The sequence below is a fragment of the Falco rusticolus genome, chromosome 6 (genome assembly GCF_015220075.1).
Source record: "Falco rusticolus isolate bFalRus1 chromosome 6, bFalRus1.pri, whole genome shotgun sequence".
Classification (NCBI taxonomy): domain Eukaryota; kingdom Metazoa; phylum Chordata; class Aves; order Falconiformes; family Falconidae; genus Falco; species Falco rusticolus.
The window spans coordinates 89,554,604-89,580,523 of record NC_051192.1 but is presented as its reverse complement, the minus strand read 5'-3'; the positions used below and the strand labels follow the sequence as shown (position 1 = coordinate 89,580,523).

Here is a 25,920-nt window from a genome sequence, read left to right as displayed (position 1 = left end):
GAAGCAAGCAGCACTGAGTTCTCATTTCTCAACAGTGTATAAGTAACGTGTTCACAACACCCAACACTACTATGAATCTTCAAATACCTTCTGCATTGTTGGTGTCACTCAGAACTATGTGTATTGTGCTGCATTTGGCTAAACAGCGTGCTGAAATTGTCTTTAGATTTCTTACAGTATTACTGTATCATAGTGAACATCACAAGGTGAATAGCTGCAAGCCTGGAACCACTACTAAGATTATGTTCCTTCCCAAGTTTGCAGTTAGTTTCCTTACATAGGAAGAATGCATTAAAAAACCCCAAAGAGATTAAAAAAGTTGTGGGGGGAATAGTTTTATCTCAATATTAAGCACATTTAAAAGAAACACCTTTATCAATGTTCTTCAACAAGAAAACCTCTGGTGTGACAGTAATGAGACTACTCTATCATTTTGTAAGGCGGCTGGGAACAGCTTCTGAGTCAGGGGATAATGGAGTATGGCACAACACAATATGAATTAGTACAGCAAAGACAAGAAATAAATTGGTCAAAAGTCTTGAGGCTTCTCAGCCTGTGGGGAAGAATGTTAAGAGTAAGAAGATGACAAGGATGTATGAGAGATGCCATATAGCTGTGGTATTACTAGTTGTGCATAAATCATGATGAGGGCAGAAAACCAGCTAGGTATTTCATGGAAAGTGTTTCAATTTTCACGTAACTTATCAGCGAAAACAAAGATAAGAAGGGAAAGGATGCAACATAACCAGATGCATGGTTTGCCACCTCTAGGATAGTCATCTCACATCTCTACAATTGTAGATCTGCATCCTGTAGTCGATCTGTTAATGGATGTGTCAGATCTCAAAACAAACTGTAGTTGTACCTGCAGTCCTCCTCCAGCCACAGGCCATACATGGATAGGTATGACTGCTTCTGAACAACTAACAGACTAGCTTTCTAGCTTGAGCATCAGAGGAGGACTTTTGTACTAAGAGTCAGGCTCACAAATACGCTTCCTTTTCTCGGCCTTCTTTCTTAAATCATTACAAGCAGTGCACAGATTTCTCCCAAGCCCATTACGAGTCTGCATAGTCTGGAAGCACCACATACTATCCTCGTGGTATTATCCTACTATTCTTAGAGGTATGCTGGATTTCAGCCTGTACTGTCCCAAACAAGTCTGTACTAGATATGCCTTCAGGAGTTGGTGAAAAATAGTGTTGGCTCAGATTTACCAGATTTTTGCACTTCCCAAGTCGTTGGTCAATCCTAAAATGCTAGGTTTCACAAGAAGAGTATGAATGGGGAAGGGGGAGACATAATCATTTCCGCTACAGACCACATTTATGCAACATCAGTTACACCTACATTTTTAGTTCCTTAACAAAAAAGCAAACCTTCAGTTTAACTAAAATGTTCTAGAAATACTGTCTTTATTGTTTTAGCTCCACTATGAATCATAGAACAGTTGCCACTGGAAGGGACCCCGAAGTCATCTTGTCCAATCCCCTGCTCTAGCAGAGCCCAGGACTGTGTCTAGACAGCTTCTGGATAACTCCATGGATGGAGACTCCACAACCTCCCTGGGGAACCTGTGCCAGTGCTCAGTCACCCTCTAGGGGGAAAAAAAGCATTACCCTGAAATTCAGAGGAAACCTCCAGTGTTTCCATTTGTGCCCACTGCCCTTGTCCTGACACTGGGCACCACTGAAAAGAGCCTGTCTCTGTCCTCTTTGCACTCTCCCTTCAGGTGTTTGTACACAATGGCAAGATCCCCCTGAGCCTTTTCTGCTCTGGGCTAAACAGTCCCAGCTCTCTCAGCCTTTCCTCACAGGAAAGAAACTCCAGTTCCACAATCACCTTCACAGCCCTTCACTGGACTCTCTCCAGTATGTCCACATCTCTCTTGTACAGAGGAGGCCAATAAAGGACAGCTGTGGGTTATTAACATATCCTAGTGGCAAGCAACTATGTGTGTTACATAATGAAAAAATATAAATGTTTCAGTAGCATTAATTAAGATAACATTGTCTGATATACAATAATTAATTATTTTCTTTTGGAGGCTTTTCCTCCACAGTAAACTTCTGTTGCCTTTATATTCACAAACTGTTTAAGAGAGCATTTGGCACTGCCTCACTTGCCCGAGTTGCTCAGAACTCAAGAAACCCAAAGTCCATTCCAAATATTGATCTCCATTTTTTAATTCTACTTACAATAGCTTATTTACAAGAAGGAGATGCAGTTGAACAGAGCCAACCAGTTCCATCGAATGAAGCAGAATCTGTTGTTAATTGCATTTCCTTCCCTTTGTTATCTTGTTCACAAAGGTTGGTCTAACTTAGAACTTCAGGTTTCAAATTCATTAGAACACTGCTTTTGGATGCAAGCTGCAGGTATACAACAAGCATACAGGCATTCACTTCAAGTTACCTGCTCGGTAATTATTACAAGCAGGTAATATCCTTATGAAGGTTATACTTCGAATTATTTGAGTTGAAGAACCTGCAGTAATTATTAAAGGAAAAAAGTATATAGAACATTTAACAAAAACAATGATTCTACATGCTTGGAAAAAATTTTAAAAGCATTAGTTTAGAAACAGTGTTAGATGACACAGTGAAGCTATGTGACCAAGATCTACCAAAGCTGTGTTAGGCAATTAATACAGATGAAATAGCTTAGTTTCTCAAATATATAGTAATTTCCAACTGAAAAAATGAAATTAAAATGATCCCAGGAGAAGTTTAGACAGACAAGAAGAGGACGTATTTCTCAACCTACACAGGAAGCTAGAAGTGAAGGTAAGAGCCTCCTTTGACACAAAAGTCTCAGTAATGGTTAAGTATTACAAGAAGAATATTGCTGATCTGGGCCAATGGAAAGAGCTACTATTTTTAAGTGTTATGTGAAAAGACAAGTAGCACCATCACTTCCAGGGTACAATAGCAAGGAAAATATCGTTTGTTTGGTACACATACATCGATGGTAGAATACTGAAAACAAAATCACATTGTACTGCAAAAGCAGCAGGTAATTCTGATTTCTCAGAACCAGGTCCTTAGATCTATCCCTAAGTCATGTTAGGGAGAGCCTTTTCCTCTATGATTCGTGTAACAAGACCTCAAAAGCTATTTACATCATACAGTCTTTCATACCTCAGGGATTTGTTTATAAAAATTAACCAACCTTATCAAGAAACAGTGCAATATATTGCAAAATATGAACAATCAGTGATGTTATGTACACAGGAAGAAACTATCTGTTGACATGGAAGAAAGGCAGCACAGAAAAACCTTAAAAGAAACTGCTTAAGAATCAACTGTGACAGTTCTAAGTACTAATTTTGCATACAGACTTTGTATCTACTAGTTCATTTCAGAGAAGATTCTTCTAAGAATTGAGCGGGCTTATTGTCAAAAAAGTTTGAATATTATTTACATCTTAAAATCTATTCTAGTTAAGTAATACAATTTTGTTAATCCCGATTACATGAAAAATCTGCATCTTTTTGAGAAAGATGAAAGTCCTGCGACTATAAACCCACTCAAATGAAAAATAATAAGAGTTGCTCTGACTGGAAAACCAATGCATTTTGTACAAGAAAATCCTGAGGTTATATAATCACCTGCCAACACTGTAAATGCCTACTAATGAAGTCATGCAGTAACATTTCATTTTGCTCCCAGAGGGGAAAAAAGAAAAAGAATCTTTTAATTGGAAATGACTTAGCATGCTAGAGTTATCGCAATGCACACATACTAACTCAACCGCCTTGTCTTACTGCAATGGACTGAAAAAAATAACAAATTACAGCATGTCATATGGAAAAGTTCACCTAAAATGCCATTTGTTGCTTAAAAATGAATACATAAAAATACACATATGTTTACTATTCTTGATATGAGTCTTTTAGGGTATGGAGCTAACTACTGTATTCCTTAACTCATTTTGAAAGAAAAGGTCCTACAGGAGATACTGAACAGAAAACGAATTGAAAACTCTAATTTTCAAGTGTCTGATCTTACAGTTTAACTTTGTATTTTTAATGCAGCCTGTCTATGCAATTTCTTAAGAAGTTTTCTTAAAGAAAAAATCCACAACATTTTGGTGTAACAAACTCCCAAATCAGATGCTATGCTTAGGATTTAAATTCCAGTGTTTCTACACAGCTGGAACTATAAGACTAACTATACCACCTGGAAGGAGGGATTGCAGGCTGTTAGCCTGAAAGGCTGGCCCTTAGTATGTTGCTGAAGCTCAGGTCTTACAGTTTGTCTTAAAAAAGCAAAGGAAGATTTTTACTGCAGACTATAACCTCAAAGAAAAATTGATAAGGAAACCCTCTGCTTGACCTTCTCCACTCTTCCACATGCAATGGCTGCGATTCCCTCAGTCTGTAACATGACACACATTTAGTTACCCTTCTAAAGTGTTAACAAATGTTTCTTTGCAGTAAAAGAAATAAGTGGCAATTTAAAAAAAAAAAAAACATGCTGCTCAGCTGACTTGATATTCTCATCAAGAAAACACTACAGTTTCAGAAGTAGCTCCATCTAAATCGAAGTAGACACAGAAAATGTAGAAAACCGTAACAGGGCTCTGCAGAAAGCAAATATCCAGTCTCTTGTACAAGCTGTTTTACGTGAGTGGGGAAAAAAAAAAAAGGAAGAAAAAACCCTAAACAAAAAAAATCATGCTGACTCATTCTGATAGAGCCCTGTGTAGAACTGAACATATTTCTGGAGTAATCTGTGAGATCATAAGAATTGGACGACAGCCTCTCCAAATACAGCTGAATGTAGGCTGGTATATTAATCAAATCTATGAGCCATAGAAACCAGAAGCTATGGTAGGCAAGTCCTTCGTGTCACACTGATAGCTAGTGGTGTCATCTCAGTTTTATTCAAGGCAACTCCAACATCTGATGTTCCCAAAATCCTGTTCACCACAGTCCTGCTCTTTTACCTTCACAAAAATTAGTGAAAAGTAAGTTTCCCATGGCAATGACTTCTTCATAAATAACTTCAGGGTTCATCCAAGAATTCCTCCAAAAAAATCCAGGAAAAATTAAGGGTAGAAATCAACGTATGTTATATTAACAGCTAAGTTTGAAGCACGTGAGTCTAGGCTTCAGGATGCGTGGAGAGAAATCTGGCACTTCCAGATGGTCATTCATTTCATTCTAAATAAATCTTCTATCCTCCTTTATCATCCCCTGGAAATGCCTGTTTCTCTTCACTGACTCTGAATGAAGCTTGGCGTCATTCTCCTAAATCTTAGAAAATGAATACTCTGGTAGCTCAAATTAGGCAAAATCCCCCTAGATATACAAACATTATTAATCTCATTTCCAATACAGAACATTATTACTTTTTAATCAACTCTTGCTTTTTCTAAATTATTAGAATCAGGAACATAGTGTATACTACCTTTTTTTTTGCCACCTTCCTACAGAACATAAATCTCATTTCACAATTTTTGAATAAAGCTTTTTGTCCATTAATAATAGAAACTGTCTGGCTGATTTCAGAAAGCCCCAGTTCCATATTTATAGCTGATATCTAAAGTCTGAAGAATATGTCCTACCAAATTATAACAATTTTGAGGCCGATCAAATTACTAAATGTTGTATAGATCATTCTCTCAGTACTTTTTTTAATAGAAAATATTTACATAGTAATTTCATCTATTTTAAGGCTGTTTTCTTTTCTGCAGGGCATTAAGATTTTAATTTGCAATAACTGTCCACAAAATACCTAGTAACTCAATTGGAAATAACAGGGTGAGGCACAGTGCCCCAGATCTCAAGGTCAATCAATAAGTGACCAAGGCAGAAGCTGTTCCTACCACACTGGCTTGGAACACTGGGTATAGCTGCCTGCTATATGATGTTTCTGTGCACAGGGTACAATGAGCTCCGGAAAGAATATGTGTCATAGGTGCAGAGGAATGATATGGCACTCATTAAAATATTTCAGTCAAACCAGAAAAGTAGCCCTGTAGTATATCTATCATCATCAAATATATATAGCACTTGCTAAAGCTAGAGAGCTCCAAAATCCCTCTCTGTGTACTGGGGTAAAAGGAAAAAAAGAGGTAAGCAATCTGTGTTACAGCAGGCCAGGGCATCATGACAAAGCAACATCAGCAGCTACGGCAGTACGAAGTCTGCAGTAGCGGAACACAGAAGCATGCAGGCAAGCTCAAAAAATGAGCAATCAATTGCCTCAACATCATCACAGTGAAAGTTACATCAAGGTTAACAGAATAAATTAAATACACAGAATAAATTAAGTCTCAATTCTAACCAAAAGAGAGAGTTGACAGAAAGAAAAAATTCTGCTCAGGTAATTAAGGATTTAGAACAGTTGTCATACATCCTGTTACTACTGTAACAAAACAAAAAGGTCACCATGAAGAAATTCATAGCACTACAACTACAGTGTAGGCAAAATATTAAATAAACTTACTTTGTTAAAGAAAACAGATCCTTAAATTAATTTTAGCTTTAGTCTCTGAATAACAACAGGATGACTCACACATAAAACCAGCTGTTTGTTGATGAGAAGCTCATTATGACCTGGCAACACGCATTTGCAGCCCAGAAAGCGAACTGTATCCCAGGCTGCATCAGAAGAAGTGTGACCAGTAGGTTGAGGGAGGTGATTCTGCCCCTCTGCTCCAGTCTCATGAGACCCCACCTGCAGTGCTGCATCCAGCTCTGGGGCTCCCAGCATAAGGAGGACATGGACCTGTTGGAGTGAGTCTGAGGAGAGCCACAAAGACAATCAGAGGGCTGGAGCACCTCTCCTATGAAGACAGGCTGAGAGAGCTGGGGCTGTTCAGCCGGGAGAAGAGAAGGCTCTGAGAAGACCTTCTAGCAGCCTTCCCGTACCTGAAGGGGGCATCTGAGAAAGCTGGGGGGGGACTTTTTACAAGGGCATGTAGTGGTAGGGACAAGGGGTAACGACTTTAAGCTGAAAGAGCATAAGATTTAGATCAGATATAAGGAAAAAATCTTCACTATGAGGGTAGTGAGGCACTGGAATATTGCCTAAAGACGCTGTGGATACTCCAGCCCTGGAAGTCACAGAATGGTCACGGTTGGAAGGGACCTCTGGAGATCACCTAGTCCAAATGGCTGCTAAAGCACATTCGTCTAGAGCAGGTTGCACAGAATCATGTCCAGGCAGCTTTTGAATGTCTCCAAAGGAGACTCCCCAGCCTCTCTGGGCAGCCTGTTCCAGGGCTCTGCCACCCTCGAAAGTAAAGAAAGAAGTTTTTCCTCACATTCAGGTGGAAATTCCTGTGTTGCAGTCTGTGCCCGTTGCCCCTTGTCCTGTCACTGGGCACCACTGAAAACAGCCTGGCCCCATCCTCTTGACAGTCAAGATATTCGTAGAAATTGATCAGATCCCCTCCCAGTCTTCTCCAGCCTCAACAACTCCAGATCTCTCAGCTTTTCTTCACAAGGGAGATGTTCCAGTCCCCTCGTCATCTTCATAGCCCTCTGCTGAACCCTCTCCAGCAGTTCCCTGTCTCTCTCGAACTGGGGAGCCCAGGGCTGGACACAGAGGACTCCAGATGTGGCCTCACCAGGGCAGAGCAGAGGGCGAGGATCACCTCCCTCGACCTGCTGGCCACGCTCCTCCTAATGCACCCCAGGATGATCCCATTTGCCTTCTTGGCCACCAGGACACACTGCTGGCTCGTGGGCAGCTTGCTGTCCCCCAGAACTCCCAGGTGCTTCTCCTCAGAGCTGCCTTCCAGCAGGTCAGCTCCCAGCCTGTACTGGTGTATGGGGTTATTTCTCCCGAGGTGCGAGACTAGGGTAGGCTGGATGGGGCTTTGAGCAACCTGCTCTAGAGGAAGGTGTCCCTGCCCATGGCAGGGGGCTTGAAACTAGATAATCCTTAAGATCCTTTCCAACCCCAAACATTCTATGATTCTATAGTCAGTCCAACATTTTGAACAGGTATATTATAATGCAGGCTAGTAAAATTCCTTCATATGAAGAATGTTCGTCCTATTAGAAAACTCAACTTTTCAGTTACTCCGATTTTAGCACCTGGGTTCAATTTTCCATGCTAAGTGTCTGAATTAGATTTCCCAGGGAATATTTTAATCTTTACATTTCAGAAACGCTTGTTTCTGAAAGTAAGTTTTATTATGCTTAAAAATTTACTATGATCTCCTCTTTGAAAGTAAGCATTTACACCCCTACAAAAATCCACTCTCAAGCTGACTTAAACTGCATTTATTAAATTTGTTCTCCCCATTCTTCCATGCTCTAATCACAGCTGTCTCAAACATCTGGGTTCTACAAAAAAATGTTCCACTTGATTTACTGGGACATAAGATTCATAGACAGATGTGTACTGCCTATCTCTGTGGGGGGGTAGACTACTCATAAATATCGATAAAAAAAATTATTAAGTTCTTAACATTTCTTTCCTATGACATGCATGTAGATATTTAAAGTTGCATACACTACTGAATGTGCAATAATCCTGAATTTTATATAGGCTCAAATTTAAAGCTTGTTCAGTATGATATCTATACCTATCCCTGCCTTCCCACCCCCAGGGTAATTTTTAATATTATTATAAGAAAAAAAAATAAAAATCTTTGGACTTACTCTGAAGTAGTCACTGCAGGCTGCCAGAACTGCTTTATGCGCATGGAATTTCTGTTCTTCAGCAATAAGGGTGATATCACAAAGTATGCCATCACTTCTTTGTTGGTTCAGGGCTGCCAGGACAGCATCATTATGGGAGCTGGACTGACAAAGCCTCTGACCTGTCAGCATTTCCTGAACACTGAGAGAGGAAAGGGGAAAGTTTTTTATCAAAAAAAACGTAGGAAACTAGCAGATTCTGTCAGAAATATAGACAAACTTCTTCTGAGACAAGATTATTTAACAATTCTTGGAAAGCAAAAAGCACCATGAACCCTGTCATGCAAAAATATTTACATGGTATAGACATCACAAGAAAAGCTCAATATAAAAAAGTATTATGAAACCTGATTATATACTCAAATTTAAAAACTTCAGCTGTTCTGATTTTCATTTGCTGCACTGGAAGTCAGCTGGACTTAACTCACCATCATGTTAGCATTAAGGGAGAAGAATAAAGGGCCTGGGTCCCTGAGCAACAGAAAACTTCTAAGTGTGCTCAAACTTCATTATTAGAAAGGAGTATGCATATATATATGTATGTAACTAGTCCTACTAAAAAGAGTGAAGACTCATGGTGTCAGGTGGCCTGTTTAAGTCTGATACTGCACTACTAAATGTTTTCAGACCATTTCAAATCATTCATATTTATGAAGTGTTGTGGGATTTTTTTGGTTTGTTTGTTTTGTATTGGCCAGGGGAGGATGTTTGCTTGTTTTTAAAATACTGAGGCCTTCCACCACCTCTGAATATCTCCTTGTATGCATACAAGATTTCCATGTCATGCAGCCTAAGACTGGCTGATCGCAGCTTCCTTTTCTACAGCAGAAGGAACATACAATGTAACTGTTGACATAAATGGAAATAAAACAAACAAATCTGCAAATCCTCTTTGGCACAACACAATGAAGTTTATCTGAAATCTGTGAGACTACACCAATTTATATTGCCTGAGAATCCACGTCTTTATAGAAGGTGAGTTTGCAGAGAGTCATTCCTGAATAAATCAAAGTGAAGGTATAATTTTGGGGTTTTACTGATTAAAAGGTAAATAAACTATCACCTTTCCAATACCATCACGTAATTCACTCCATACACGTTATGCAGCAGCTAATGTGGCTGCTATATTCTCCTTTCCCATCAACACACACACTCTGTATTGCCTATCCCACTCCTGCACCTCTGTAGTATCTGTAATACTAATGCAGACCTCTCTTGCAGACTGTTTGCTCTGATCCAACCTAATCTTTAAATAAGTCAAGAACTAAGACGTTACTTCTAGAAGGATGGCCGAAGCGGAATTACACAGGAATAACCTGTATCTGAACTTCACCCCCTGCCTAATAGTTTAGGTTTCACACATGGACATACCCTACATACATTTCAAAATTATTCATTCAAATTATTTTTTTCCTTCACCCGTTCTGTTTGTGGAACCCCATTGATACTTTAAATGACAATTATCAAGAAATATAACTTGTTAAAATAGAAGGGAATTATTTCTAACAATTATTTCCCTTCCATAATTTCTATAGCAAAGTGACTGAATCAAACTAGTGCAAGTATAATAAGCTAATTATACGTAGAGATTGTTTCTTCCAAACCCCCCACCCCCACCCACCCCCCTTCTTTATTAGGCTCTTTTCCCATGTTGTGAACCAAGACTTCATTCCTCTTGCTTTTTTCACCATCACCCAGAGATGAAAGTCCTTTTCCACAAGAAAAGGACTATTATACCCAATAGAAAACAGATTGGAGAGACAAGGTACAAGGGTAATTTTTGTGGGGAAATCATATATACACATATGCATACACACATACATAAAATCAGGCATCTGTAGTTTTAAATTGAGCTCTATCATAATCTTTTTTTCAAGTCAATGACCAAAGTGGAAAATCAATTGCCTGTAACCCTTGTATTAACAATATATGAAGAATGTATACACATGCAAGGCAAATTAACTGGAATTTATGAATGAAATAGCACTGATTCATTAAACATAACATGGCCACTTTGTAGTGATATTGTCAGTTGATAAACTCAAAAGCTATAAAGTGCAAGGAATTCCTGATTCTCTTCTGCTACAGAAGCATGGCACCGAAAGAGGAACAGAACTGGAATGATACAATGTCCCAGTAATACCAGGTAGATCTCTAAGCTCCCAGATGAACAGTGAAACAGAACAACTGCCAGCATATCAGAGCAGTGCAAGGTTCTGCAGAAAAGCAACTAGATTAACAAATTCTGCTGAGTGTTCTGCCTGAAAGTGCCCCCTGAAACTAATTAAATTATAAATGTCAAATTTTCCAGTGAGACAATGGGCAATACAAGTAAGTGAGAAAGGCTACAACAGCAAGTACATATAGATGATTAAGACTCTGTAAGAGTGGAAGAGACAGAATGGGAGATTCTGGAAGGCAGGAAGCTGAGTTTGGAGAGAATGCTTTGAGCCATTTCAAAGAACTGGAAGAGCAATGTATGTCCTGAATAGTGGAACACTACACACACTAAAAATGATCGCCAGCCACCAATTCAAATGCATGAATGTAAAATGCCAGTTGCAGCCACAATCACAAATTCAGAGTATAGACAAAGCCATAAACAAGATCATATATAAAGAGACTGTGGGCTCAAATCAATCCCTGGACTGCTTCTCTTTGCCAGAGGTAAGGGGCAACAAGAAAGTAGTATTTTTGCAGATTATGACAGGGATATATATTTAATAATGTGAATTCCTACTTAACGAACAAAAATATTAGTTTCACTTTTCTACTGTCCATTACATGACTTGGTAAACATCATCCTAAATGTAGATGACTTCCTACGTGCCACCAAGTACTATACCTCAAGCACCTCTCAGAAGGCATCTTTCAGTTTTCCTCTTATGAATGTCAAAGTTTATAATCCTGTAGGGAAAGCAGCAAGCATTCCAGCTGGAAAGAGAGAAAGGAGAGGAACATTAAAATTCAAAGCATACACAGCCTCAGCCTTAATCAATACTTTCAGGACGTGTAATCAAAAGCAACTTGCTTCAATTTTTCTATTACAGAAAGACATACCATATAGATTAGGTGCATGTGAAATTTCATTGCCTAGATACAGTACAGTCTGAAAGTAGCCTTTCCTCTAGTCTTTTCTAGAAATTCCCACCCTACCATCTGAACCTCCTGCATCTACTGCTCTTAAGGCATGTCTCCTCTCTGCAAAGTAAGGAACACATATTTCAATGGAAGTGAAAGAGTGGTGAGGAGGGAAATATCTTCCCAAAAATCCCTCAATTTGAGGAGTAGGCCAGAAGCATCTATCAGTATTTGCTTACTTCCCTGAAATAACACACAGCTATAAAAATCTTACGTCTCTCACAGTATCATCTCATAGGCCTGTCTAGGGTCAAGGAGCTTTGCCACACACTTAAACTCATGCCTTGACTGTATTAATTTTTCCTAAAGACACAGTTTGTTAGGGGAGAGGAGATAGGTTTACTGTATACTCCAAAAGCCAGCCCCCACTTCCCCCAGAGAAACATTCCTAATTGACTAATCAGTGCTATGGCAAAGCACCTCTGTCAATCTGGAGAAGGGCAACAAAGCCGGTGAAGGATCTAGAGCACAAGTCTTCTGAGGAGCAGCCGAGGGAACTGGGGTGGTTCAGCATGAAGAAAAGGAGACTCAGGGGAGACCTTATCGCTGTCTACAACTACCTAAAGGGAGGTTGTAGCAAACTGGGTGTCAGTCTCTTCTCCCAAGTAACAAGTGATAGGACAAGAGGAAAGGGGCCTCAACTTGTGCCAGGGAAGGTTTGGATCAGATGTTAAGGAAAATTTCTTCCCCAAAAGGGTTGTCAGCCATTGGAACAGCTGCCCAGGGAAGTGGTGGAGTCACCATCCCTAGAGATATTTAGAAGACGTGTAGCTGTGGCACTTAGGAACATGTTTAGTTGTGGACTTGGCAGTGCTAGGTTAACAGTTGCACTCAATCTTAAAGGTCTTTTCCAACCTAAATGATTATATGATTTTATAAACAAACCTTCTGGCAAATACAAACAGTACAGTACATACAAGCTATATGATCAGTTTTAGAAACTCTGTAGCTTTTTTAAAAGGTTAAATGTTAAAATTACCTTATAATTTAATCTATGCTGCTTAATAACTTACTGAAAGTTGCTTCTGTATCAAAAAGGATAAAGGGTCTTGTAACAGAGAAATTATTCCCCAAAGCTGTCAAACAATTACAGATCTGGGGAAGAGTGGTTGGAAAGCTTCCTAGTGGAAAAGGACCTGGGGGTGCTGGTCGACAGCCGGCTGAACATGAGCCAGCAGTGTGCCCAGGTGTCCAAGGGGGCCGACAGCATCATGGCTTGTGTCAGACACAGTGTGGCCAGCAGGACCAGGGCAGTGACTGTCCCCCTGTACTGGGCACTGGTGAGGCTGCACCTTGAATCCTGGGTTCAGGTTTGGGCCCTTCACTTCAGGAGGGATGTAGAGGTGCTGGAGCGTGTCCAGGGAAGGGCAACAGAGCTGGCAAAGGGTCTAGAGAAAGTCATAAGGCATGTCAGAGAAAAATGGAGTTCAGTCTGTGGAAAAGGTGATTCAGGGGGGATCTTATTGCCCTCTGTAATTATGTGAAAGGAGGCTGTAGGCAGGTGGGTGTCTGTCTCTTCTCCCAAGTAACAAGTGACAGGACAAGAGGAAATGGCCTCAAGTTGTGCCAGGGGAGGTTTAGATTGGATATTCGGAAAAAATTCTTCCCCAAAAGGGTTGTCAAGCATTGGAACTGGCTTCCCAGGGAAGCAGTGGAGTCATCATCCCTGGAGTTGTTTAGAAAAAAAAACATGTATGCAGTGCTTAGGGACATGGTTTAGCAATGGACTTGGCAGTCCTGGGTTAACAGCTGGACTTGGTGATCTCAAAGGTCTTTTGCAACCTAAATGATTCTGACTGCTGTCCTCGTACCTGAATAAGGCGACAGTGATTAAGGTGACAGAACTTTTTCCTCTCTGCTGGTTTTCAGTGTGCCCCTGAATAAGCAGTCATCTTTAATACAAGGCAGGGGGTGGGGGTGTTTGGCTTTCAATTAAAATTATGCCCTATTCCAGGTGCTGTCAGAAGCTTCCACCGAGATCAAACCATGGGCCTAACTGGGGCCTTGAGTGCACACAGGCTACTAAGGACTTTATTTCTGTCCCTCTCATGATCCAGAGTCAGCACGACCAGAAATATAGCTCAATTAACTGTTAAACTTCTTGATCAGATCACCTTTGTTTCAGCAGGCCACCCTCCTTCCTACTCATCACGGCACTGTAGAAAGAAGCATTTTTGTAAAGATAAACTCCCCTGAAAACAGTAGAGCCCAGTTCGCATTTTTATAAACACTAGTAGGAAACTTTGATCCAATTTTTTCTTCCTCACCTTCTGCAATCTGTCTATTTTTTTAAGTCAAGAAGTGTCCAAAAGTCCTGATGTTGCTCACTGCAGTTAGGATATCCTTCACCAGCTAGAAGCTGACAGGGAAGAAATGCAATCTTTCTCTGACCTTTTCAAGAGATCTAAACTCTTTGGCCCACAAAAAAACCCAAGCAGCAGTGAAAGCAAACAGAAGGGCCAAGACCTGGAGGGAAACCTGCTGCTTCTAGAATAGCTAAAGCATATGCTTCAAAGTGATGTAGTGTGAACGAACTTTAGAATAGAATTAAAGAATAACCATTATGCTTGTTAGCCCCTGTAACAATTGTAGATATCATGTACCACCATATGTTACTCATCTACCTTCGGTGTCTGTTCTGTTATCCTTTGTTAGACATCCGCCTATCTGCTGACCTTCTATGTTAAAACTTTAGCAGAACACTTCAGCAGGAGAGGACAGATAAGGGTAAAAGAAATAATTAAGCAAGAAAAGCAGATGGCCAGCAAGGGCATAAATTACCTCAGACTGATAAGAACACTGCAAATGTGCAAGACCATCACATAATGAGCAAAAGGTGAAAAGTACACCATGAGGAAGACCTACAGCCTTCCTCCTAGAGACCACTGCCCACGTCTCGGAGACCCCTGCCCACAATTCTTGGAAGAATTTGCACAAGCACGAAGGACTGATAAGCTAATTAACATACGAAGCGAGGGTAGGCGGGATTAGATAATGAATATGTATAGATATTAGTTGAATAATCATTATTTCATTGTATAAATATGGAATGATTAGCAACCTTAAACATGCACGTTTGGTGGAAGGATCCCCCATGCATCCAGCACTGCCAATAAAGGATACTTAGTCACTAAGAAATTCTGACTTTGTTCTTTAAATCAAAAGAATTAACAGAACATCAGAACAGCCCCATATTGACCTCAATGTTTTACCCAGACAAACCAACCTTTCCTAAATTTTGCCACACATCCTTTCTCCTCCCAAGTGCCAGTGCAGCATGCCTCACTTTTTTTACAGGAGTACTATAACAGTGTGTAAATCATTTGATCAATACCGCACCAATTTTATTTAGCAATACAGAATTAATGCAGCTCAAAAATTTTAAACATTGGAAATTCTGATGTATGTAGTTATCCTTGGGGGGAAAAAAAAAAAAAAAGGGCACTTCCACCTGCTGCACAGATGTGCTGTGCCAGGACAATTCCAAAAATCGTTTGTACCAAGAGCTTTTTTCCCCTCTGTTTCAGATAGCTGGACACAGCATCTTCCTGTAAGTCAACTGTCATTGGTACATAAGGAAACTCTTTGCATTAGAATGTTTAAGACCTACTATTGTCTTTCTATTTAACTACTTTAATTAAATCGGCTTAGAAGATTAGTTTATAAATTTAAGGATAAGACTTTTGGTTTAAATGGAAAACTTCAATTCCACCTAAATCCTTCTGTTCTCCAGCATAACTAAGTATTTCACTAGATTAAAAGGAAAAATATAGGCCAGACAAAAAACACTCCTTAGATCTTAGGTTTGAGATATGGCAAATTTAGCATTTAAGACTTTTTTGTTTTGCATATTATTTGTCTGAGACATTCACTTCTTACAAGTTTATGATGAAGATCACTAACCACTGATCCCATTATATTTTACAACTAACTTTTATTTTCTTATTGCTTCATTCGTTTGTTCACATCCTAGAAAAGTGTAAAAACTAAGAATTTGCAAACAAAAAAACCAGTAATGGTCTAGTTAGTGCTGAAAGAATATAACAATAATTTGGCAGGGAATGGGGGGGACCAGTAGTTTTCCATGAAAACACAGTATACGTAGGGATTTCAAAGAGAGGAAATTCAAAAGAAATAACACTTTCTATGCAACTAATTATGTCCAACTAATATTTCAAAGCAGGCTTTGTTCTGTGGCAGCCTCACAAAATGTCTTAGTCATTTTTTGTCTTAGTCTTATGATGCAGCACAAGTCAAAAGTAAGGGTTTTACTCTCTCAGGAAATCTTGGAACAGTGTGCCACTCTAGCCTAACAGCATGTGGTGGATGCAGCATACTTCTCTAATCTAAATTAGTAATGTAGTTCAAGAATTAGTTCAGAGAGTATTAAAATATATTATTTAAGCAAGCAGTATTTCTTCCTTTAGTTTAGTTGATCGTAATATTGTTTTGGAAATGGTAGACAAAGCAGTTTATTTCTAGACAGTGTATTCTGAAAAAGGACACATTTACTGGCAGAAAATAAAATCTCATTCATTTAAATTAGTTTAATCTTCAGGAGCCAATACCACATTCAAAGTTTATACAGAATGCACATGAGCTATTGAAACAATTTCAGTTACACCTTTTCCCACAATGTTGGGGTTTTTTTTTTCCTTGTATTATTTAGAAATTAATTGCAGGAAATAAAGCATTTCTGATTAATTCTTGAAACTACTTGCCAATAGAATACAGAGTAGATTAAGGGGCAGGGAGGTGTATTACAAATCAAAACAAAACTCATGTTTAGTCTAGTTTACTACTGAAAATAACTTGAATGCCACAACATTCACTATTTTTCCTTCAAAGTCATAAGCTTTTTTTTCTGACTCACATACCCAATTTTACAGAGAGACTTAAGCCATAGTCCAGATCATCACAGAACTAATTCTGTGCATGAACAGGCAATGTATTTTAGATCTGGTGCTTAAGAAACATTTTCGCCCCTCTAATCATGCTTGCTTTGTCTTGCAAACCAGTAAAAATATATATTCATAATGGAAACTACAGTCTATTAATAATGCCTGAAAACATGCAGCTTTTCTATATAATTCAGGCTTATTTAAAATAAATTCCACTTTAGCAGTTTCATCAATAATTTTCATAATTGCTTTTTGTAAATAAGAACTGAATTACAATAACCTCAATGTGAACTCACTTACAGAAGATAAGCATTACTTTTGTTAGTAAGACAAAAATGAAGCAATTTGAAAACCCTAACTTTAAACAAAAATAAAGTAAGTTTTAGACAACATGCAAGTTCTCTCTTCCCTACTGAGACAATTACATTTTAGGCAGCAGTTACTAAACTGTCTACTTCCCCCAAAGGTGATCTCTCCTCTCCAGTGGAGTTGTACAGGTCACTTAATCATTGGCTTTAGCAGTTTACAGTGGAAGATGCTCTTCCACATGGGCTGGGCTTCTCTTTCCATCCACTGCTGCACACTTGGCTGTCTCCATAGTTCTAGTTACCACACTGTGCTGCTGTGGGAGAAGTGAGACTCTGCCCTCCTCAGAAATTTGGCTAGACTGGCAAATAATAATTGTAATAATTGTAATTTGAGAAAAATCAAAGTGAAACACAGGCAGTTACCACTTCAGATTTCAGCTTAATATAATAGTCAAGAGATAATGAAAGATGCTTTTGTAGACAGAAGGGATCCTTCTCTTGCAAGCACAGCCAGCATCACAATTTCATTAAAAGACAAGTCAGAAGATTACACAGCAACTGATGCCTTTTTCCCCACCTAAAGAAAAAAAGTGTAACTGAAAAACCGCAACACAAAATTTGAGCCAAATATCTTTCAAACAGCTCACTGAGATCCATACAGCTATCATACATAAATCTTCGCTGCAAATGCAAAAATGACATCCCTGCTCTTCTGGTGAGCCACGTTTGGAATGAGGTAGAAGAGCAGGCTGCAGAGAACCCTTGGGGATGTCTTCAGGTGGAATGATGCAGCTACTGATTTGCTCCCCACAATAGCCCCTGCTGCTTCAGACCCACTCAGAGTGACAAAAAGACTGGCTTGCCTTTCTGGAAAGATCTGTGTTATTCATCTCCTAATAAAGGATGCAGTGAGAAAGTTTGGGAACTGTGGTATCCTTTACACTAGTACTTAAGTACTTCAGAAAGCTTTCATCCAGTTAATCACAAATGAGGTTGCTGATCTCCTATCTACCACTAAACTTCACAGAATAGCACTGCATTAATTAATTAATACTCCGCCTATAAACTCCTCTAGGGTGTGAAGGGCCCTTTGATTTCTCCTCCTTTAATTTTTTTCACTTTGAATTGGGAAAGCTACTCATTTACCTGTTTCTATATTATCTAAAACAGTATTTCCTATTCAAAAAAAATATCTATTTTAAGTAATCAGTGTTAACACTTATTCAAACCAGCCAGCCAAAGCCTGAGGAATTAAGTAAAGATTTTAACCGTATTTCACATACGTTGCTTTTATTTATCTTCCTAAACTGAGGCTGTCTCTCTTGTCGGTAACCAATAAAACTTGATTTGTAAAACTTCCCACTAAATGTGATTTTGTTTCTCAGTACTGATAATGTATCTATCTTTCCAGTTAGCAATACTTCATTTATTTATATTATTAATTCTGACTCTCAAGTTATGCTGGAAAATATCAACATTACTTTCATTAAATCTGCAGCGTGCCAACCTAGATGCGATAAACATATGAAAATTCATATACATAAAAATGCTAACAAACTAGAAGTACTCAAAGAATTCTAAAGAGATTTTGCACTTTCAAGTAGTTACCTACCTTCTCTCAAGTCACTCCTTTTCAAAATGTATATTTTAAGAATTGAAAAACACTTTCACTTCAACCCATACTTCTTCATTTCAGTTAGAAGAAATAACAACATACACCAAGTGCAAAAATGAACCGAAGGGATCATAAGCATCACATTACTGGCTTTCTACAGGGAAGAAAATTTTGAACCAAATAAACAGGTCATGAAGATAAAGCATTTGGACACTGTGAAGTTACCCTACCTTTGACAACTTCAAATGCCTGGTTTAAATTTGGTCTTTTTTTAAGAAGAAAATGTAACATTTGAAAACTATCAGAAGTACACTGTGTTCATTTCATTCCAGGACGAATTCATAGCACATCCTGAAGAAGGCCATCACAGATGCAGAATAAGACCACTGAGATTTACCCATGGCAATTTTCTGTCCTAGTTCAGATCCTTATTCATAGGACCTTCCGGTTTTATCTTTGAAGTATTCTAGTTTTAGTAAGTTAAAATAAATCATCCTTTCAAGCTGTACTTCACTGTCTCTCAGAAATAAGACTACGAGCTTACTAGTCACAGAAAATATGTGACAGTGTTATCTTCTATCTTTTAACAAAGCTCTGCCAAATTGATTTGTCAAAAGGGAAACACCTGGAAACAGCTAAAGAAAACATTTGTTTGCAAACTTGCTCTTCTGAGTACATTAACACACTTCTCCTACTTGCCTGGGAGACACTGCTTTTTCCCTCTTTTGTTGCTATCTTTGTGGATTTAAAGAATTTTCTCATTCCATACAAAAATGTTCAAGAACGTCACAACTGTGAGGAAAACTCTGCCAGGGCACAATGTTGTCAGTGAAACCATAACTCAGCTCAACAAGTTTCTCATCTAATTTAGTGCCTCCACATAGTGACTTTCAAGAGAAAGTATTCACAGCACCAGGAAAAAAACATACCTTTGATTAAATGAATATTACAATACCAAGAACATAAAAAATTGAAATGGATGTGTTTGCAAAAATAGGAGTCAGTCAAAACAATGCAAGAAAATACTTAGTAAAATCAATAATAAAATAAAAACATTGACAAATCAAAGAGTTACACTCTTCTGATCAGTTACAAACTATTTTCTTGCGAGACTAGAAAGGTCATTGCTATCTTCAGGCCATCAGCTACTGTCAATTAGAATCATGAAGTTTATTGTCTATCATTACTAAATTACCATCTGACTTCACAGAGTCACTAAGATCTTAAACCACAGAAAGAGAAAATGAAACCACAGGGGTAATGGATGTACAAGTAGAACCACATCTTTATGGTCTTTATACCTTTTTTGTGGCTTTGAATCTTCTATGTATCTGAATATATTAGTATTCAGAACATTTTTTCTGAAGAGGTATTCAGATAAAAAACCCCAAAAAATCCAGGTCAATAATCATCTGTGTAACCTCAGGCATATTTTACCTACACTACTACTTGAGCAGGAGATTGTTACATTCTATGATAAAACCGCAAGCAATTGTGTAACTCAATGCAGTAGCATAGTACCCACTAAAGGAAAAAGCCTGCAGTTCTACTGAAAACCACGCATTTGGGGTTTGATGACTTTCAATAACACATGTTCTTGTTCTGTGTATACTGTTTAACATTTTTCATTTGAAAAAAAGATCAGTTTTATACAACTGTAATACCATATCATTGTGCACTATCAGCTTAGCTTTGCAGAGCCACTCACTGTTGTTATCATTTAAGCTATGATAGGAATTACCTGCAAAAGAAGGCAGCCATTCCTTACAAGCTGACCCTTGTGTCATTGTTAGGGAATGGTCAGGGAACAGTATTACAACTTGATCCCCATCTAGTTGAAACGTCCCTGCTCATTGCAGGGGTTTGGACTGGATGACCTTTAAAGGTCTCTTGCAACCCAAACTATTCTATAAACTTACTTTCTCATCTTTCTGAAACTTGAGCAACAAATACACAAAGCACTCTTATCTAAAGTATCTAAACCTTACATTGAGTACACAGTCATTATAAAGGCAGAGTGAAACCTCTCTGGCATTTTAGTTTTAAGGCACACTGCTGCTGGCATGAACCTAAATCTTCAGTTACTTCGCTGAAGTATGCTTTCCAGATTTTTCCTGCAGAGGTCAAGAAAAGACAGGGTGACTTAAGTAGTTTGCAACTGAACTTTCTTCTGGAATTTCATTTGCGTTTTCATTGCATAAAAAAAACAAAAAAAAACCCTGTTCTTTAAACCTGAGCATTTTTCTTCAATGTTTGTTGCAAAACGTGGAAGGCTTCTCTAAAAGAGGTCAGAATGCCTTATAGTGGAGAGCAACAGAAATGCAACAGAGCAATCATAATTATTTCTCCTGATAACTCTAAAAATGAGCAATGAAATGGACACAAAAGAGTGAGGTGTGCTCTGAAATGCTGTCAACTTCATCAGGGCCTCACGCAGGTAAGCCTTGGATTTTTAACTGTCACAGGCACCACGGTGCTTTTATTTAACAAAATCATTCTTTTCTAGAGTAGTAAGTGCCAAAAAATACATGGGTATGCTTTTGAAACCACTTTGAATCTGCATACGGTGTATGTATGCCCGACAGGAGTACACAGTATTGTAGACAGATTAATTGTTAAAATTGTAGACTATGTGAACTTACAAATTTTATGTCTATTACTGAAACACAGACGATCACATTTTCTGCCTAAAACTAAGAAAAAGATAAGTGATTGCTGGATAGTGTACAGCACTCGCATAACTGAGGTGACCAGGTGAACAGTTATGCGTCTACACACTACTCTATCATGAGATTTATTAAGTAATTGCATTTCCAGTGAATGAGTATTTATATCTTTCAATAAAAGCATAGAGCATTTATACATCTCTATGGGACTACAACAGTCCTTCAACTTCCTCCACAAAATAGCATTCAAGTTTAAATAGCATGCAAGCAATAGTTTAAAAGACGTGTGTGCATCACAGTAGCAAACACGCACCTCCTAAGAATGACCTTCGGTAGCCACAGGGTGGCAGAACTAACTTCAGGATAATCTATACCTCCAGGACAGCGACCACATTATTTCAAGGGGTCTTTTTCTCCCCTCACAGCATAATTACAACAGCATAAAATACTTGCTGCGTGTTCTGTGGGTGCTTTCAACACCAGCAACCGGGGCGGGGGGAAGGAATGCCTGTACATAGTTACTGACCTCCATGTCTCTATTTTAACAATTTACTGAAGTCATACAGTAACTGATCCCTAGAATCACTATCAATTTTACTCATATTATTAAACTAGCGTGAAATTTTTCATATACATTAACAGCTCAAAGGAAACCAAATACACTTCCTCATTGGAAGTGTAGATAATTTCACCCACATGCATCCTTAAAAGGCAGGGAAGGTTTCAATGTTAATAAATTGAACAGTGCCAGTGCTGGTTCCATTCACCATGCGGCCAACTAGCCCTCATTTGGTCTCTTGGGGCCTCCAAAATAACATGGACATATCCAAACAACTAATTGGAAAAAGTCACCAATTAACTCCCAAGCCGTGCCCTGAAATGTTTTGGGAGAGCACTAGGTGGCTCAGGTCAAGACCTTGACAGAAATTGCCATAAGGGTCTGCTGATAGGATGTTTTGAGTTTCCAGCTCTAGCCTGGAATGGGCCATGCAATGTTAGTAGCACAAACAAGGCTTTTGAATCCCTGCACTAAACATGTCTTGTGCAAGAACACTCAAAGTTCTAGGAAACTCCTAGCATAGTAAACATCTTAGTTTTATACATGTGTTTTTCTCTATTTATCATGTTCATAAATGCATGGATGCAGCGGGGGTGGGGAAGAGATGTGGGCCAGTTACTAACTAATATTTTAAAAACAATAAAAATTTCTAATATGTAATTGGAGATCCTTTGTTAACATATACACTAATTTAAAACGTGCTTTGTACAAAGTTAAAATTTCCAGTCAAGGACAGAACAGGGCATTCAAAATCTTCCTTTATTACAGAGCTTCTGGGTTCTCACCTTTTTTTATTATATTTTTTTTTGACAGAAAAAATAATCTGCCATTTAAATCAAAGACTAAAGTACACAATTCTGCTCTAGAGGAACAGGAGTTGCCTTCTAGCCTCTTGCAACATGACCGACTTACCAACTATTCCTCCGCTCCTCACTGTATGAAAACAAAAAGATATTTGCAAACGCCTTTCTGTGAAGAGGGCATCAAAAGATTTCTGACAGCTTTAAGCAAATTGGGAAAGGAGCCATTCATCTTGATGATGAACCAGACTTGGACAATGTCAAGAGGAAGATGAAGAGTGGCAAAGCAGATGGAAGAGGAAACAAAAGATAGTAAGGAACAAGCTGGTGGTGTGAGATGGCTGCAGTTGTTTCTTTGTTTCCCTCTTCTGCAAAGGGGGTAAGGAAAGGGTGGAGTAATGCACAATACTAAAATCAGACGAGTATCCAGGCAAAACAGAGGAGAAAGGATGCATTTTTCTACAGCACCATCACAGGAACAGAAGCCAGAGGTCAGATGGTAAAAATTCTAATTGCTGGGCAAGAAGGCTGAATGCTCAGTTCAGGAGTGAAGGAAAACTGGGAAGGTGCAGAGAAGACAGACAAAGAGCAAGGAGCAGAGCAGATCCTTTACTAAAACCTGCCTGTGATACAAAAACATCAGATTTGGAAGAAAGCAAAAGAATCAAAGTCTGTTGAAGCCTATTCCATCTAGATCTTAGAATAGATATCAAGATCACCAAGTTCCACATCTTTTTCATGGAGAAGCAGCTGCAGAACACTTGCCTTCCCTTTCTGCTGACTGTGCTGGATTACAATAAATAATATCTGACAGTTTATTTGGACAGCAGAGCTCCATGCCAGTGGTTCCCATTATACTGCTGTTCCACACAGTCAGTACAGCTCTTCCAGACTTTTTTTCCTTTAGTTTACCTTTAAGTGGTGAAAAGTTACACACCCATGAAACTAAGAATGCTAGAAAAGGCAAAAAGCTAAGTGCTCCAATGCCCAAACTGGAGATGTCTATGATCATCTTACTACAAGAAAAGGCATAGGTATTTCTAATTTCAACACATCCTAACACATGAATGCATGATTTGAAAACAAATAAAATTAAATTCTTCTCATATGGCATATGTTTGTGTTAAAGTCACTGAAAGGTAACTATATTAGGAAGACATATACACTCCCCTAAGGCACTTTTTCCACATTATATCAATTTTATATTGATTAGATACCATTTTTTTCATTCAAATGAAACTTCTATAAGTCTGGTTAATGCCATTCCAGCATGAACTCTTGTATTACAGTGATGCCTGTATTATTGTTGAGCTGCAAGCTGCATTAAGTATAAAAGGAAGTCTCACATGCAGCTTTTCATACTACCCACTTCTAATTGACTTACAAGTTTAAATAGGAGTGACAGGACCTGAAGGTAGCTAGAGCTCTGAAGTAGACATCTAATCTAGACCTTTTACTTACAATGAACTCAAAGTGATTAAAACTCTTCTGTACTGAAACACCAGATCTCATTCAAACACTAAAGAATTCTAGTTTGAAAGAGAAAACCAAACTAATTAGATGATCAGAATAAATAAGACTCACAGACAAACGTATTTCTAACCATTGTCTGTGAGTGAGGAGTAGGGAGAGAGAATGAAGAGGGCTGCCCATCCCCATGTTTTGTCACACACTGTGATCATGAAAGCAATAAGCAGTAAAGTCTGCAGTCCTCCACTTTTTGGGAATATCCTGTTTCAGCCCCATAGAGTCTGACAGGCAACTGCTCCCTGCTCCTTTCAGTGGTCTCCTACAGTCTTGTCCCTCGCACTGGAAGTTCACAGCTCCTTGCTGCAATTCTCTTGTCCTGCCAAACCCATCTTCCAGGTGGAAGTTCTCCTTCCAGGATGAGCAGCTGCCAAGGAAGGGATGATGACTTCTGCCACCTTCCATCTGCCCCACACACTCATTACATCCTGGCTTTTCTGTGATGGTAAGTTACTTAATTACCCTCCAGCAGCAAGTGGTGGAAAGAGTTCTTCTCCAAAAGTTTCTCTCATCCATCTTATAGTAGACTATCTCAATTATTACTACTACATTTTTAAAATACATTTCAGAAAGACATAATCTGACAGAACATATGGGACAGACCAACACCTGACTTTCTTTGTTTCAGGAGAAGGAGATAGCTGTGAGATTTTGTAGAGGACTCTTCCAGTGTGAGTTACACATACATGAACATACTGAAACTGTCACAGTTACACATGCAGCAGTAACTGTAAAGGTGTTCCTGTATGTTGTAATTCTATGCTTGACTTTAAGAAGAAACTTGTAAGGTCTTGTCCTGGTTTCAACTGGGATAGAGTTAATTTTCTTCTTAGTAGCTGGTGCAGTGCTGTGTTTTGGATTTGGTGTGAGACCAATGTTGATAGCACACTGATGTTTTTAGTTGTTGCTGGGTGATTTTCATACCAAGTCAAGGACTTTTTGGTTTCTCAGGCCCTGTCAGCGAGAGGGCTGGAGGGGCATGGGCAACTGGGAGGGGACACAGCCAGCACAAATGACCCAAACTAGTCAAAGAGATATTCCATACTATATGATGTCATGGTGAGTGCCCTGCTTGCCTGGAGATGGCTGAACACCCGCCTGCTGATGGGAAGTAGTGAATGAATTTCTCATTTTACTTCACTTACATGTGTGGCTTTTGCTTTACCTATCAAACTGTCTTCATCTCAACCCACAGGTTTTCTCACTTTTACTCTTGCAGTCCTCTCCCCCATCCCACTGTGGGGGAAGCGAGCAAGCAGCTACATGCTTGCTTTGTCACCAGCCGGGCTTAAACCACGACAGGTCTATCAGGGGGAAAACAGATTGAAGAGGTGTATATGCAAATCATCTTCGATACTGCTTGCTGCACAGCAGTTACCGTCTAACAGAACTGTGGTCCAGGGCACGCAAAATCTGAAGTTTAGAACTTGCACCGCTACATCTGCGGCAGTAACCTTTCAACCCCCTTTCTTTAGGGCTCTCAGCATACCTGAACTGTACTCTTTTTATTCCAAGCTTTCATTAAACCATCCAAAAGTTTCATTCAGAAGAACTGTAAGCACCGTGGTTACAGATTAACAAAGCATTAAGCCTATGTCATTCTGGAAGGACACTGGTTTCCCTAGCTACAATCCCTCATTTGCTATCTTCATGATAGATGGTTTCTTCCAGCCCTTCACCCTTCTGCAGATCAAAAAAGGTATCTATTCTTTAGAAAGCAAATAGAATTTCCATCATGTAC

The 25,920-nt window shown here is 39.0% G+C and overlaps 1 protein-coding gene and 1 long non-coding RNA gene across 5 annotated transcripts in view; one reads left to right on the top strand and one right to left on the bottom strand.

Annotated features, from left to right (window-relative positions):
* Nucleotides 1–25,920, bottom strand: part of KLHL32 (kelch like family member 32) — a 129,352-nt gene that overhangs the window by 86,770 nt on the left and 16,662 nt on the right. For all 4 annotated transcript variants that reach the window (XM_037392463.1, XM_037392465.1, XM_037392464.1 and 1 more), the window contains 2 exons: nucleotides 11,508–11,596; nucleotides 8,624–8,804 (listed from right to left, as the gene is read on the bottom strand). In XM_037392463.1, the coding sequence (XP_037248360.1) occupies nucleotides 8,624–8,804; nucleotides 11,508–11,530 (204 nt within the window). In that variant the 5' untranslated portion in view covers nucleotides 11,531–11,596. The remainder of the gene's footprint in view (nucleotides 1–8,623; nucleotides 8,805–11,507; nucleotides 11,597–25,920) is intronic.
* On the top strand, nucleotides 2,551–14,937 carry LOC119150176. Its single transcript, XR_005104959.1, has 2 exons — nucleotides 2,551–2,586; nucleotides 14,239–14,937. It is a non-coding gene; the product is annotated as an uncharacterized LOC119150176 (long non-coding RNA).